This window comes from Sapajus apella, unplaced genomic scaffold (assembly GCF_009761245.1).
Source record: "Sapajus apella isolate SASKATOON/1434 unplaced genomic scaffold, GSC_monkey_1.0 scaffold76, whole genome shotgun sequence".
Classification (NCBI taxonomy): Eukaryota; Metazoa; Chordata; class Mammalia; order Primates; family Cebidae; genus Sapajus; species Sapajus apella.
In genome coordinates this window covers 267121-282144 of record NW_022437016.1, presented here as the reverse complement: position 1 = coordinate 282144, position 15024 = coordinate 267121, and the positions used below count along the sequence as shown (strand labels likewise).

The 15024-nt window shown below is 42.5% G+C and overlaps 1 protein-coding gene across 1 annotated transcript in view; it reads left to right on the top strand.

Moving 5' to 3' along the window:
* Positions 1-3759: 3759 nt before the first annotated feature.
* The window catches only part of TNFSF8 (TNF superfamily member 8), a 29721-nt gene continuing 18456 nt past the window's right edge, over positions 3760-15024 (top strand). Inside the window, exon 1 of the mRNA XM_032251420.1 lies at positions 3760-4286. Within this exon, the coding sequence (XP_032107311.1) occupies positions 4092-4286 (195 nt within the window). The 5' untranslated portion in view covers positions 3760-4091. The remainder of the gene's footprint in view (positions 4287-15024) is intronic.

Sequence of the window (15024 nt, the reverse complement as noted above, 5' to 3'; positions counted from 1 at the left end):
AAAGGTTGTGAAAGTATTTCTAGAGCCTGCAGCCATAGTCAAGGTTAGAAAGAGGGCTCAATCAAGGGACCAGAAAAACTAGTCTGTAAACCAACATGACCCAGCAACGTGACCCCAGACAATAACTTTATTATGCCTCAGTTTCCCTATCTACACAATGGAGGTGGTAGTTTACTTCCATTGTGTAGATAGGGAAAGGCCAAATTTTGGACCAGATGATCCCTTGGAGATTATTTCCCTAAATTAGTGTTTTTCAAATGGTCTCAAGCATCTGCATTCCCTGGGGTGCTTTGTGAAAACAGACTACCAGACCCCAGCCTGAGTTTCTGAGTTAGAGTAGGTCCAGTGGGTCTTGAAGTGCCACCAAGTTCCCAGGTGCTATTGCTGCCACTGCTGGTGTTGGCTTACACCTGAGAGCCTCTAGTCTATACAACAGAGATCTCTCAGTCCCTTATACAGGAAAGCAATGTTGGGGGAATGACTATAGCTGACTTCTCTTTACTTTTTCAAAATGGGATTCCTTCTTTAAGGAGAGGTTAGTTCTATTTGCCCACTGAGTCTACGACAGCACAGCCACACCTCAGCAACTAATTCCAGGTTGAAAGAAGGCTGGGGTGGTCCCCTCATGGTGCCATTCTCTGGAGAAGGATGGAGACATAGAGTACTGTTGAGAAGAGAGAGGCAGGAATGCCACCACACAAGCCATCCTTCTAGAACTTTCTCCTTCCATAAACACGAAGCACTGATTGAAGGTCAGCCCTACATAGAGGCCTAGCAGCAAGAAATGTAAGGTGGGATGCAAGGTCTTAAGAAGACTGGGAAAGTGCAAACCGCCCTCAAGTACTCTTATGAGCAAGGCAAAATTCACGTGTGTTCACACACTTGGGTTCCACATCAAGAGAAGTAGATAATTAGACAATCAGGTCATGTGGCATGAAAATAGAGGCATTGCAGAGAGGGTGTTAGTGGATTTGACAGATCTGGGCAAGCATTCCTGGAGACGGTGAGGCGGGTTGGCAAAGGCTGAAAGGTAGAGGAAGAATGGGAGCAGTGGAAAGGCAAGTAAAACGTGAGAGGAAGCGTGGATGCACCTGGAATATTAGCAGAGCGGGCATGAGAATGAGCAGAGGGGACTCTTAGACCTGGCTCTCTCCCTGCCGGTGTGTACTCCTTTCGTTGTTCCCATTTCTGTGTCCCAGTTTCCTCCTTTCATGGAATGAGGGATTCAGGCCAAATTTTCTGAAGTTTCTAAATTTTGTTCACCTTGGAGAGACACCACGCCAAAAAAGGGCAAATGAGCAGATGGAGCTTCTCTCTGTCCCACCTGTCCTTCATCCAGAGCAGACCTGTTTTCTTATGTTTTTATACTCCTTGTACAGTTTTGCTTCCAAAAGTATTTAAAAATTACTCAACAAGAAATTCTATAAAGGCTCTTTCCATCTGCACATCGTACAGCTTGAGTAGAAGACAGAAAGAAGCCAGTTAGCACAGGGAATGGGTTTCTATGTTGGCCAGGCTAGATTCTAGAACAGCTGGAAAGCAGAGAGGGGCTTAGAGTAAGGGAGAGGGAAATAGGGAGCCATTGAAGGTTTGTGAGTAGAGGAGTGCCACAGCAAAAGAAATTGAGCCCACAAACTACTGTACTAGAAACTGATCTGAAAATCTCAACTGCTCAGAAAGTTCTGAGTAAAAACAAAGGGTGATTTTTCCCCATTGTCAGCCTTCCCTCCCAGGTCATTTTACTGTATGCAAAACGGGTAACTGTAAGACAAACATTTTTTTCCACTGCCCTTCTCAGCCCCACAGGCCTTCAGGAAGACCCGAACTTCAAGCAAAGCCTTTTTATTTTTCAACACCCACAGCTTCCATTCAACAATCAGAAGTTTTCCACTTTGATCAAAGAGACTGAACAAGAGGGCCAAGGGAGCAGCTGGTTCTCAGCAGCTCTGGGCAGATCACAGAGCCCTTGCTACCCACTCATGTCCGTGCCTACCAGAGGACACAACTTTCTCCCCAAATCAGTCAGGTACATGCTCCAGAAAACACTGGTTTGCCTCCTTCCCACCTTAATTACCAGATCAAATGAACGTAAACACAGTTTTCAAAACCAGACTCAACTTAGGATCACAGGGGCTTCAGTTTCCTTGACTGTAAAATGGGTGTGCCGCCCCCGACTCTATTTAGCCCAAGAAAACAATTTATCCCTTGATGTCTCTTTCACTTCCAGGATTTATGCTCTTACGGACTCACTGGGAAGAAATATCCAGACCAACTCCTAAAGCCTGACCTAATTTGAGAGAAACTCGGAAGTTTTAGATCTGTATAAGAACAGCAGTGGTAATAGTCCAAGCTTGGCTTTCAACACAGGACATTTCCTTAGGGGCATCTGGGATCTCTGCTGCATCAAAGTGACATGTTGCAGCCAAAAAGTGAGCAGAAAGGAAAGGGGGTGCCACACAGAATGAGCTCCTTCCAGGTTGATACCAAGTGGAGTTTTCAAAGAACCACATCTGGAGGCAGCAGCTATGCAGTGATTCACATTGTAAATGATGTTTTGAAATAGAGATCATTAGTAACCACAGATGTGACCTAGCTCGGTGCCCCGGATAATCTGTCTATTGTATCTAAATTCCAGACTTGGAATTTAGGACACCCGTTGGAATGTTTAACAGGAATTGTCCACCACCACCCCCAAGCCTGTTTTTATTCATGAAGTACTCTGACATCATCTCACTTGGTCTTCCTGATGACTGTAATGCAGACAGGGAACAGGGAAAGCCATAAGGACTTGTACAAGGACCAAAGGCTAAGAAGGGGAGGGCTGAGACCAGACGTCAGGTTTTCAGCCTTCAGGTGCAGTGACGATTGAATGACAGCACGAGCTTTCGGCCAGGCAGGCTGCAAAGTGCACCCAAGTTCTTTCAGTGATCAACACTTGTGACTTTGGTTGAGACAATTTTCATCCTCCCTGAGCCTCAGTTTTCCCATCTGTAAAAAATAAACATTGCCTGCCTGGGAGGGTGGAGGTGAAAGTGGATTGAGTCCACATGTAACTCCTAGCACCGTGCCTGAGACAGTAGAGATTCAATTGTAGCAGTCATATACACACCACACACACACACATGCAACACAACACATACAAATCACACACAGCATGCATCTCAGATCACAAATGCACATCACACACACACTGCATACATATACCATACAGAACACACACAACAAACACACATACCCCCATACCACAAATACACACACATCACGCACAACACACACAGCCCCTATACCACACTGCCTCATTGCCAATTCCTTCCCCTTTTCATGAGTTTTATGGCAGGCCCAGGTTCATCTAATGGTTTAACAGAGCCCAAAACATTCTGCAGGAGTGTTTGTTCAAAGGATGGATGTTTCCAGATTCCTGCTCTCTGACAGCATCTCTGAACCCCGAATTTTATACTCCATGAGCCAGTCCCCCTTTGTGGGAAATCTCCCATTTGTGGGCCCTTTTTTTTTACCCAAAGACCCTGCAGCATGTCCTGTTTTCAGCAGGAGCCAATATGATCAAAATGATCCCTTTGGAGTTATTCCACCGCAGTCCGAGGGATCCCGCCTCCCTGAAACCCAGCAAGGACTCATTATCTGGGGAGGTCTTCTGAGCCGCAGGCCTCACTGAAAGAAGGTGCAACTTCTTGAACAGGAAGGCGTTTTGCGGCTGGGTCTAAACGAAACAGAAGTTGTTTTGTGTGTGCGCACGCATGCACACACACACACACACACACACACACACACAGAGTAGGGGAACCGTCACTTTCCTACGCGCCCGCTGACATCAGCCACCTTCTCTGTAGCTAGTTTCTCTGCACTCAACTTAATCCCTGGCAATGAAAAATGAACCTCTCCCCCACCCTTGCTGCCGCCTCTCGCCTCACGCCCCCAGAGAAGAGTTTCTCCGCCAGGCAGCAGGTGAAGGTTTTTTTCCAAGTCACATGATTCAGGATGCAGGGGGAGAATCCTTCTTGGAACAGAGATGAGCCCAGAGCTGAATCAGATGAGGAGAGATAAGGTGTGATGTGGCGAAGACTATATAAAGAATGGACCCAGGGCTGCAGCAAGCACTCAACGGAATGGCCCCTCCTGGAGACACAGCCATGCATGTGCCGGCAGGCTCCGTGGCCAGCGACCTGGGGACCACCAGCCGTAGCTATTTCTATTTCACCACAGCCACGCTGGCTCTGTGCCTTGTCTTCACGGTGGCCACTATTATGGTGTTGGTAGTTCAGAGGACGGTAAGTGGACTCCTCTTCCTCCCTTTCCCTTTCTTGTTGTTTTCCCTAGAGAAAGAGTCCTGGGAACAAATGATATTCATTCGCTGGGTAAGAGCAAAAAATAAAATTAAATAAATAAATAAACTATATCTATAGTATATAGTATATGCTGTATAACATAATATACAGTATATATGTTATATAACATAATATACAGTATATATTATATACTATACTGTATATACATATATTTGAGAAAGGGAGAAAAGAAAGGGGAACTTAACTCTCTGAAATAATTTGGCTTGTTGAGAGAAATATTGTTAGACCATCATCATCTCAAAACTTTGCAGACCTGTTTGAGCAAAACAGTGGAGCAGAGCTATTGGCCTTGTGAAGTTAAGATTTAATCTTAATGAGCCAAAGACCCATATCAAAAGAAAGAAACAATAAAGAAACCTGGTAAGACTTTACACAAGTTTTTATCATGTCTTCAAGGACTTCAGACTGTATTCCAAGGTTCTGTATCCTAAGTCCGAGTGTCCTGGAGGTTTCTGAGGCCTCACCTGTTGCCAAGAGTTTTTGTTTTTGCTTTTGTTTTATAGAAAGAGGTAAGTTTCAGAGGCCAAGGTCTAGAAGGAAAGGAGGCAAAAGAGAAGTCCATGGCTCCTTAGAGCCTTGGACATTTTGGTGTTAAAACCAGCAAGACAAATCGAAAGCTTCCTCTGAAGCCACCACTTTGAAGAAGTTAGGGCGTCACAAGAAACAGCACATGGAGGCAGAAAGTAGAAAGGCTTTTAGCACCTGTTCTCTCTGCGGTTCCTCACAATACTAAGCAATTGTTGGGTACACACTGTACAGGGTCAGACTGTGTTGGGAAAGCTACTTCGTTTGAAGTAAATGGTAAGATTTGTTTCTGAAAACAGAAGAGGAGAAGAAAGAGGAAGCTTCTTCATATTTTAAGAAATTGGTGTTTACAGAGACTCTACCAGTATGTATTATATAGAAAATACTGTAGTCATAGCCTACATTGCTCATGATTTGTGTGTGTGTGTGTGTGTGTGTGTGTGTGTGTGTGTGTGTGAAGTAAAGTTGTTAATTTCAGTGTTCAACACTTGTGACTTTGGTTGAGACAGTTTTCATCCTCCTTGAGCCTCAGTTTTCCCAACTATAAATCTGTAATTTGGGTAATTTAAGAACTGCACCCACCCACATGAACTGCCAAAGTGAGAATATTTCTGTTTCTTACTTCATAGCTCCTACTTTTCATTATATTATAATCCTGCAGAATCTGTTCTGGTTTTTCTTCAGTTTTCTTAAGCCAAATATTCTATAGCTTATCAATTGCTGGAAAGAACTAGGCTTTAAAAGGCTTTGATATCTGTTTCTCAAGTGTCATGAAGCTTTGAAATTACATAAAGCTTTGAAGCTCATATCTCCACAAAAGTGAAAAGAACGAGTTGCAAATATTTGATTTAGATAGTGGAACTCTTAAAACCCATAATTTAATGGGCTTATCTACATCTATTAAATCTAAGACTCTTGAAAACACTTTAAGGCATCTTCTGTAAGGGCTCTGAAATTTCTGTAATTCTAATTTAGAGTAAGCCAAGGGTGTGTCATTTTGTAGCAATGGTCAAAGAAAAGAAATGGAAGTGTCCTTTAAGAAGTCCTTCAGTGAAAGGATGCAACTAGAACTGCTGAGAGAGAGAGATAGTGGAGGAGTGGGTGGCAATGGTGATGTATAAAGCTAGAGAGAGCTAATTCAAATCCAACTTGTGGTTGAATTGATTTCTTCTATAGAAGAACTGGAGCAGATCTTTCTGCATCATTTTTGTAAATGTGGAAAATGAGAAGCAGAGAGGGAACAGGGCTTGCACCACGTCACCCTGAGAAAGTGGTAGAGCCAATACTGCTTGATTGATGCCAGCAGCATCCCCTTTGCCAACACAGCCAGCCACAGAAGCACTAAGAAACACTGCGTCACTCTTCCCTTGGGAGGTTTATCGTCTTGTGCATCCATGTCCTTCACTTACCCTTCATGTTTGGATATGAAAAGATTCACTGCGCAATCTGATTATGTGGTTTGCTGTGCTGTGATTTCTTAGCCCAGGAAACACGAGTTGCTTCCTTAAAACTAAGGCCTGTCATATTAATAGTAGCTGTGATATATTAAGTGTCAAATGCATTGCTCATGTCATTTCCAATAAATTGCTCCAACATTAATGATTGTAAGACCTAACAAGAAAAAAAAAGGCCGGGCGCGGTGGCTCAAGCCTGTAATTCCAGCACTTTGGGAGGCCGAGGCGGGTGGATCACGAGGTCAAGAGATCGAGACCATCCTGGTCAACATGGTGAAACCCTGTCTCTATTAAAAATACAAAAAATTAGCTGGGCATGGTGGTGCGTGCCTGTAATCCCAGCTACTCAGGAAGCTGAGGCAGGAGAATTGCCTGAACCCAGGAGGCGGAGGTTGCGGTGAGCCGAGATCGCGCCATTGCACTCCAGCCTGGGTAACATGCGTGAAACTCCGTCTCAAAAAAAAAAAAAAAAAGAAAGAAAAAAAAGAAAAAAAAAAAACGCGTTATTCCCCTTAACTTGAGTTATAAGGAAAGTTTCCTATGGGAAGAGTTTCCTATAGGAAGTGGGAATGTAGAGTTACTTGAAAGCAGGAAGAACTTAGACACAGTGAAGAGACTGTAAAATAAACTCTAGGAAAGAAATCAATGGGAGAAAGCCCAGGAGCCAAGACTCACATCCTCATTATTAAAAATGGAATGAGTTTGATGGCCAATTAGCACTCTATATATGATGGGAACAGAGGTGGGGAACCCTAAAAATGGTTTTACTGGCATAAGAAGTCTCACAATTCTTATCCCAAGGCACATGTATAGACAACATTTAAAACAGCTAAGTCATAATGTATATTAAGTGATGGAAGGGATACCATGAGACCCCAAGTTAAGGAGAAAGTGTATTTTTCCAGACGGGTTTAAGAAAAACTTTGCTAGGGATAGAGTTTCAGGTTGGCTTGAGAAATGTGGACAATTTCAAACAGGCAAGGAAGGGAAAGCATAGGAGAGGCACTCTTAGCCAATGGAACAGCATCAGCAAAGAGACAGAGGAGAGAAGATACAGAGAGTATAAGGAAATCATCAAAGCTTACCTTGAGATTTAGCTTGAAGATCAGATAACTCCAAGCTCAAACACCTTGGGAGAGACAAAGGAGGATCGTAGGTTTCTATCTCAAATATTTATTAAATATCTACTGTGTACAGGACATTGTTCTATACCCTTGAACAAAACCAACAAAATCCCTGTGTTTGTGTTGCTATGAAACGTACTTTCCAGTGATATTTTTAAAGTCTCAGTGGTGGTCGTATTTTGTTTTATTTACATTTAAGCCAGCATATTTATAAAACATATTATTTTATATTATAAAATAATTACTTTATATTATACAATAAATGCTATTTTATTTTATAAAATAAACATTTCTATTTTATATTATATTATAAAGTGTTTATAATGCAGTTTATAAATATTATAAAGTATTTTTAAGAGTTTTATGCTTAGTAATGTAGATAAGCCCATTAAATTTTTATAATATAAAATACTTATTTTATATCATTTAATATTTTATAATATACATTAATATATTTTACATATGTTGTAAAATATACTTACATGGTTTAAGAAAAGTAACTAGCAAATAAGAGGAAAAGAAGTAAAAATCTGTCACACCCTCCCACCAACCACTAATCCCTCTTTACCAAAATAACCACCATTTACAGATTCTTGTGTGTCCTTCCAAATGTCTGTGCATCTACAAATACACAGTGCACACATGTCATTATAATAAACCCATAATTTTGCATCTTGCTTTATTCACTTGACACTGTATATCTTAAAGATTCTTCCATCCTCAATACATAGAAGTCCACTTTATTCTTTTGAAGTCGCATAGTATGAGCTGTAAATGCTTCATAATTTATCTGTGCCTGGTAAGAGACATTAATTTTTCTCTAGAATTTTTGCCCTCCGTGCACGTCTGCAAGAATATCTAGGGGATAAATTTTTAGTGATAGAAATGGAATATGCATTTTTATTTCAATAAACATCAATCTGTCTCCAAAGAGATTGTACTAGTGTACCCTTGAGGAAGTAAAAGTCCTATCAACAAAGAGACACCTCTTTACATCAATATGGAAAGAAAAAATTGATTTATCGTTGAGTAAGCAAAAGAGTGCATGTATATAGGCAGCCTGCAACAGACTACAAAGTCAAGATGAAATTTCACACAATTCATCCAGCAAACCAAAAGAACAAAAAGTAAAACTTCTCTTATCTCCTCAAGAGACAGGAATACATAATGAGATAGACTCCTAGGTTAACACCAGAGGCTGGTGTTTACATTTCAAAAAGGCTCTTTGAAACATCCCTGTTTTGTAAACTAGGAGACTGGGCTTCTCTAGCCCCAGGGGAAAATGTAAATAGTTACATTCTAAAAGGTTAGAGTAAAGACTTAGGGATTGGTAGGTTTTCAAGTAGATCATTTCTAGAAAGAAGGAGAAAGCAGCTGCTTATTTTCCCTTTATAAGCAAAGAAAACTCTTTTTTAAAAAAATTATCCCTTTTTTAATTATCTCCACACCAGCAGTGGAGCTGACACCTGTTTAAGGGTAGTGATTGTTGGTGGTGGTTTCGTATTTTGGGCTTATTTTTAGCTCAGACACAAAAGGAAAGTGTAAGGTAAACATACCTGAAACAGCAATAACTAAAGCATACCTTTAGAATAACCATGGAGAGCAGACGTGTCTGAATGTGTGTCCCGAGCTAGAGAATCCAGGAGCGGTCAACCTGGAGACACATTCCTTGTCTATGAGGAACATCTGAGCCCCCAGCCCATCCAGTGGAACATACGCCATCCAGGGGATTGAGGCCTGAGTTTTGTGTTACATGAAGGCCTGAGGGGAGGCTGTTAAGTGAACATACTATAGAAACTGGATGCTGTTTGCAAGTGGTTGTGGTTTTCCTGCCCAGCCCACCCACACTGGACTCTGTGTAAGGTGACTATGTTGTCCAGTCTACTGCCATGAGATTATTTCTGTATGTAAGGCAGTTCTCTGTTCAGCTCACTGCCGCTGGACTCTCTCCCCTGTATGTAAGCCCCTAATGAAACTCCATGTCTTGTTTGCTGACTCTACACCTCTTCTTTAGCCTCTTGAATGTGGTTCCTTCCCTGTTGAGGCTAATAGGAGTTCAGCACAAGAATAAGTTATCTGGAATGCTCAATGACACTTCCCTCTACCCCAGGTACTCCCTCCACCTGATGTTCATTCCAGTTTGCAATCCAGAAAAACCCACTGGAAACCTGCCCAGGTGCGAGCCCTGTGTGAGCTTATGCAGGGAGGGCCCAAGTGGACTGGGCAAGACCCTGTCTTCTGGGAGCTCTGTTAAATTGAGCAGATGAAGCCCAAACATCAGGTTCTTGGGTTCTGGGCAGAATGGCACCGAATGTCGCAAAGCAAAGGAGAGGTCATTCCTTCTTGGGATGAAGGAGGGGTTTGCGGAAGAGCTAGGAAAAAAAGTCAGGCCTCCAAGAATTAGAACAGTCATGTCTTATTCCCAAGGTCTTATTTTGAAAATGTTCAAACCTACAGAAAAGTGGGATGGCAAATGCTCATATAACCTTGCTCCTAGATTGGTGTGCCAATATCTTGCTGTATTTTTGCTCTCTCTATATAAGTATATGAAGGTAGGCTGTAGGCAGCATGACCTTTCACCCACATGTACTTCAGTGCCTATCCCTTAACTAACTGCAATGCCATTATCACAGCCTAGAGAGTTAATATTAATTCAATACTATATGATCCATATTTTAATTTCTTCACTTGTTCAAAAATGTCTCATATGGCTGTGGTGTTGTAGTTTGTTTGAATCAATCCAGGGTGGGTCACATACTACGTTATGGTAATACCTGTTTTAATCTAGAACTTTGCTGTTTAAATTGTGGTCCTGGGAGTTTTACTAGAAATTCAGAATCTCAGGGCTCACCCCAGATCTCCCGAATCAGAATGTGCATTTAAATAAGCTCCCCAGGTGATCTGTGTCTACACTAAAGTTTCAGAAGCTCTGAACTAAAATCTGGCCTATGCTTTGGTGTTTGTTTTAAATGACATTGCACTTTTTAAGGGTCAAGGCCAATTCTGTTGCAGAAGTCCATTCATGGCCTGGATTTGTCTTAGTACTGACTCATGGTTACACTCAGATGAAACATCTTTGGTAAGAATAGTACATAGGTAATGCTATAGACTTCTTATTGTAGCACAGCTGGAGGCATATGTCACCTTGTCCCATTTTTGATGACTATATGTTTAGTTACTCAATTAAGGCAGTGACCACCAACTGTTGCCTTTATAAAACATTTTTTCTTTCTCATTAATAAGTAACCTGGCCAGAAGCAGTGGCTCATGCCTGTAATCCCAAAACTTTGGGAGGCTGAGGCAGGTGGATCACTTGAGGCCAGGAGTTTAAGACCAGCCATGGCAAAACACTGTCTCTACAAAAAATACTAAAATTAGCCAGATGTGGTGGCCCACACCTATAGTCCCAGCTACTGGGGAGGCTGAGGCAGGAGAACCACTTGAACCTGGGAGGCCAAAGTTACAGGGAACAGAGATGGCACCACTGCACTCCAGCTGGGGTGACAGAGTGAGGTTCCATCTAAAAAAAAAAAAAAGTAATCTATGGGATAATAGTCTAAAGACATAAATATGCTTCACTTGGTGGTTTCGCCATTTCTTGATGATCCTTGTCTGAATCAGCTAATGCACTGAGAGTTGAAAAGAGTGAATGCCTAAGTCTCTTACTCCTTCCAAATTTATTAGCTGTCATTCTCTGCAGAGAAGAGCTCCTCAATGGAAAGATGATAGCAGGAGGAGGAGAAAGAGCAGGATATACAAGGTGAGGCAAAAGACAAAGCAGCGGCACAACCCATGGGAAGGCAAGCCCAGGTGTGAGGAGAGGAGTGGCAGGGCCGGGAGTCAGTCCAGACTGTACAGAAGAGAAGAAATGGAACTAGGTGACAAAAAGATTTGATAGAAGAGACTGAGAGGACAAGATGCCACTGCCATCCTCAAACTAGGAAGGTTTCCTAAGCCCATATCTGAGCCCAAATCTACACTCAGCATCCTACAGCCATCACTCAAGACCTCGGGTGTTCTGATTGCCTACTAAGTAGTGTAATACACTACTTAATGTGGGTCACATACTACGTTATGGTAATACCTGTTTTAATCTAGAACTTTGCTGTTTAAATTGTGGTCCTGGGACCACAATTTAAATACTTAAATCAGTATTTAAGACCTTGCTACTCAAGGGGTGGTCCATGTCCATGGCAACATTGGCATCACCTGGAAGCTCATCAAAAATGCAAAACCTAAGGCACCCTCCCTACTGAATCAGAATCTGCTTTTACCAAAATCCCCACGTGCTGATAAGTCTTTTAAAGTGAGAGAAGCACTGATTTAAGCCACTGTGGTCCAATTCTCACTTTGACAGACCATGTGCTCCCAGTAAAAACAGTCTTCCCCTGAGGACTTTCTATGATTTCCATTCACTTTTCCATGAAATTTCAGGAGATTTTACTGCTCAGCTTTATTCTGCCCTCATCTAGAAAGGCAATGCAGGAGGACATTGAAGAGCATTGCCTTCAGAGTCAAACTCACCTGAGTTTGAATCCCTTCCATGCTATTCACCACCTGTGGGACCTTCTGTAATCATTATCACATTATGAAGTCATTTCTCTAAGTCTTGATGAATCCCTAATTCTTGGGGTCAAGTTAAAGGCCAAATGAAATAATGCATTAGCTTGAAATTGAAATAATCAATTAGCTCGAAAATAAAAGGTATTCTTCACAAAAGTCTCTGTGGACCATGAGCCAGAGCCCACCTTACAAGACTATGTGAGGGAAGCAAGGAAAGGAATGTGGAATTCCCTCTGGCATATTCCAAACAGAGTTGCCTTTGATTATTTTCAGTCCAACAGGGCATTTTGTGTCCAAAGCAAATTTAGGAGCTGACTGCTTCTGCTGATCATTGCTCTGTGAAAAGAAACAAGGCTTTCAAGGTTTGGGGGCAAATTAAACACATCAGTAACATCAAGGCAGTGCTCAAAATAGCTATGCTTTTCAAGTACTTGCTAACGCCTTATAAGATTTTATCATGTCCACAATAGCCCAGTGGGAAGACAGATTATTAGCCATCTAATCACTGATCAAAGGAGAGGAAAACAATTCTAGGCAGGGAAGATGATGGGATGGGGGTCATTTTATAGCTGGGGACAAACAGGTTAAACATGACCATTCCCCCCTCCATACATGAAAAGAACTTATTATTGCTGGGAATACACATCAGACATCTACAGAGGCCAGGAAAAAGAGAAAGTACATTTAAGGACGTGTAGCTGGCTGATAACCATGGAGATAAAGTTTCCTGAGCTACTCAGTGGAGCTAAGAATGAAAACCTGGGAGGGTCCATTTGTGTCTACGCTCAGCCTAGGCACTACCTTACTCAAAGCCAAATCATCAAGCAAGATAGTTCCCATTTCCCAAGCTAGGACCCAGATCCCCAGACAAGATTAGGGAGAGAAATCTAGGACTGGGGGACATCTGGCCAAAAAGTAGTTGGTGAACAACACTTAGCATAATACCTGTTTATGAACAGTCTTTGTTGAATTTGAACAGTCATCATCTCTTTAGACCCTGCTGTTCCACCTCCAAATGCAAGGACTACTTATGGGAGAGGGGAGGAGGAAGGAATGAGCTCTTCTATCCTTGGTTTCTGGAAACAGCATCTCTCCTGGGGCAGTGGAAAGTACACCAGAGAATTTCAGTCCAAGGTCGGCCTCTGACTCATGAGTACCTTGGTTTACTCCTCCATAAAAGTAGCTTGATGGACTGAAAGATGTTTCAATTCCCCTCTGGCTTTGATTGTCTAATCTTGACTACCATGGGTAGCCAGAAGAAGCTATAAAGACCTCATCCCAAGAGCTCTTCAAAATAGGAATAGTCACGCTTCTGTCATAGATTCCCTGGGCCCTGGGTGAAGGTTTAAGTGACAGGCTTCTTTCCTGTTTGAGATGCTTTGCTTTTGACATCCCCTGTCTGAAATTAGGAAACCAGAAAGTATTGAAGTGACAGAGAGAAGAGAGGCCTTCCTTGACCCCCATCTAAATTAGGTCCTCCTCTCTGATATAACTTCTTACAGCTGGGCTATTCAACGTGCGTTCTGTGAACCAGGAATATCAGCATTTCCCGAAAGCTTGCCAGAAATACAGAATGTTGGCCCAGCGCAGTGGCTCATGCCTGTAATCCCAGCACTTTAGGAAGCCGAGGAGGGCAGATCACCTGCGGTCAGGAGTTCGAGACCACCCTGGCTAACATGGTGGAAACCCCGTCTCTACTAAAAATACAAAAATTAGTCAAGTGTGGTGGTGGGAACCTGTAGTCCCAGCTACTTGAGAGGCTGAGGCAGGAGAATTGCTTGAACCCAGGAGGCAGAGGCTACAGTGAGCTGAGATCCTGCCACTGTACTCCAGCCTGGGTTGACAGAGCAAGGCTCCACCTTAAAGAGAGACAGAGAGACAGGGAGGGAGGAAGGGAGGGAGGGAGGAAGGTGGGCCCGCAAACTCTCCCCAAATCTGCAGAATCAGATTTTGCATTTTGATGAGATCCCCAGGTGATTCCTGTGCGCATGGAAGTTCAAGCAGTGCTACCTTAAAGCACTCTGATTCTTTTACTCTATAGCTCTTCCCACAACTTGCAACTGCAATTCTAATTACACATTTATTTATATTGTTTTAATGGCTGCCTTAACGACTGAATTGTAAAATCCATAGGATGTCTTTTAATGACTAACGTAGTTCCTACCACAGACCAGGTGCTCATCCAGGGTGTGCTGAATGAATGATTCTCTAGGACTTCCGGAAATGCTAGCAGCCTCTGCAATAATGGCCCTACTAGGTTTGCTATTCCAGCTTCTCTCACTGTTCCAGTATATGTCCCTGGGAAGCTGATGAATTTGATGACTGTAGCAAGACATTCCTATGCAGATATTTTTTCTAAGTGCATTTGCACATCATGCTAATCAGTGGTCATGGTCACGCTTGGCAGTAAGTTGTTAATTAAATTTTAAAATGCTGTTTGTTGTCTCACAAGGCAACATAAAGGGGAATTTTGTGATGTCAGGCTTTCCTGCAAACTGCATGCATAAATGAAAGACCACAAAAACTTCAGCCTTGTTATTCAGGTTAAAAGCTTTCAACTAAGGCAACAAAATCATACACTATTACAGCAAAGAGGGAAGGACAGGTTTGCCTCCCTTCCCCTGAGAAGCTGGGGCCCACATGTTTAAACTGACTTCCCCATCTCCAGATTGGTGCTATGCCAAGGCTTTGCCTTCAGGAGACCGCCTTGACTCACTACCATCCTCTTGCACTAGAGAAGAGATCCATTCATAAAAAAACAAGCTGTCAGTGGAAGGCAAAGGACCGAGCTCCTAGGGAAGTGTTATAATAATAGGGGAACTCCAGATGGTCTTAGTGTTCACACGGAACACTAAGAAAATAAGCTGTGGGCAGCTGCTCATTTCTTGCTTTGGTAGAAGTTAGGAAGTTGGTTTTTTCCCATATACGTGCTCACACCTCTCTAGGTCTTTATTAATATTTCAATTTAATGGATTATAGAAGATTCCAACCTTG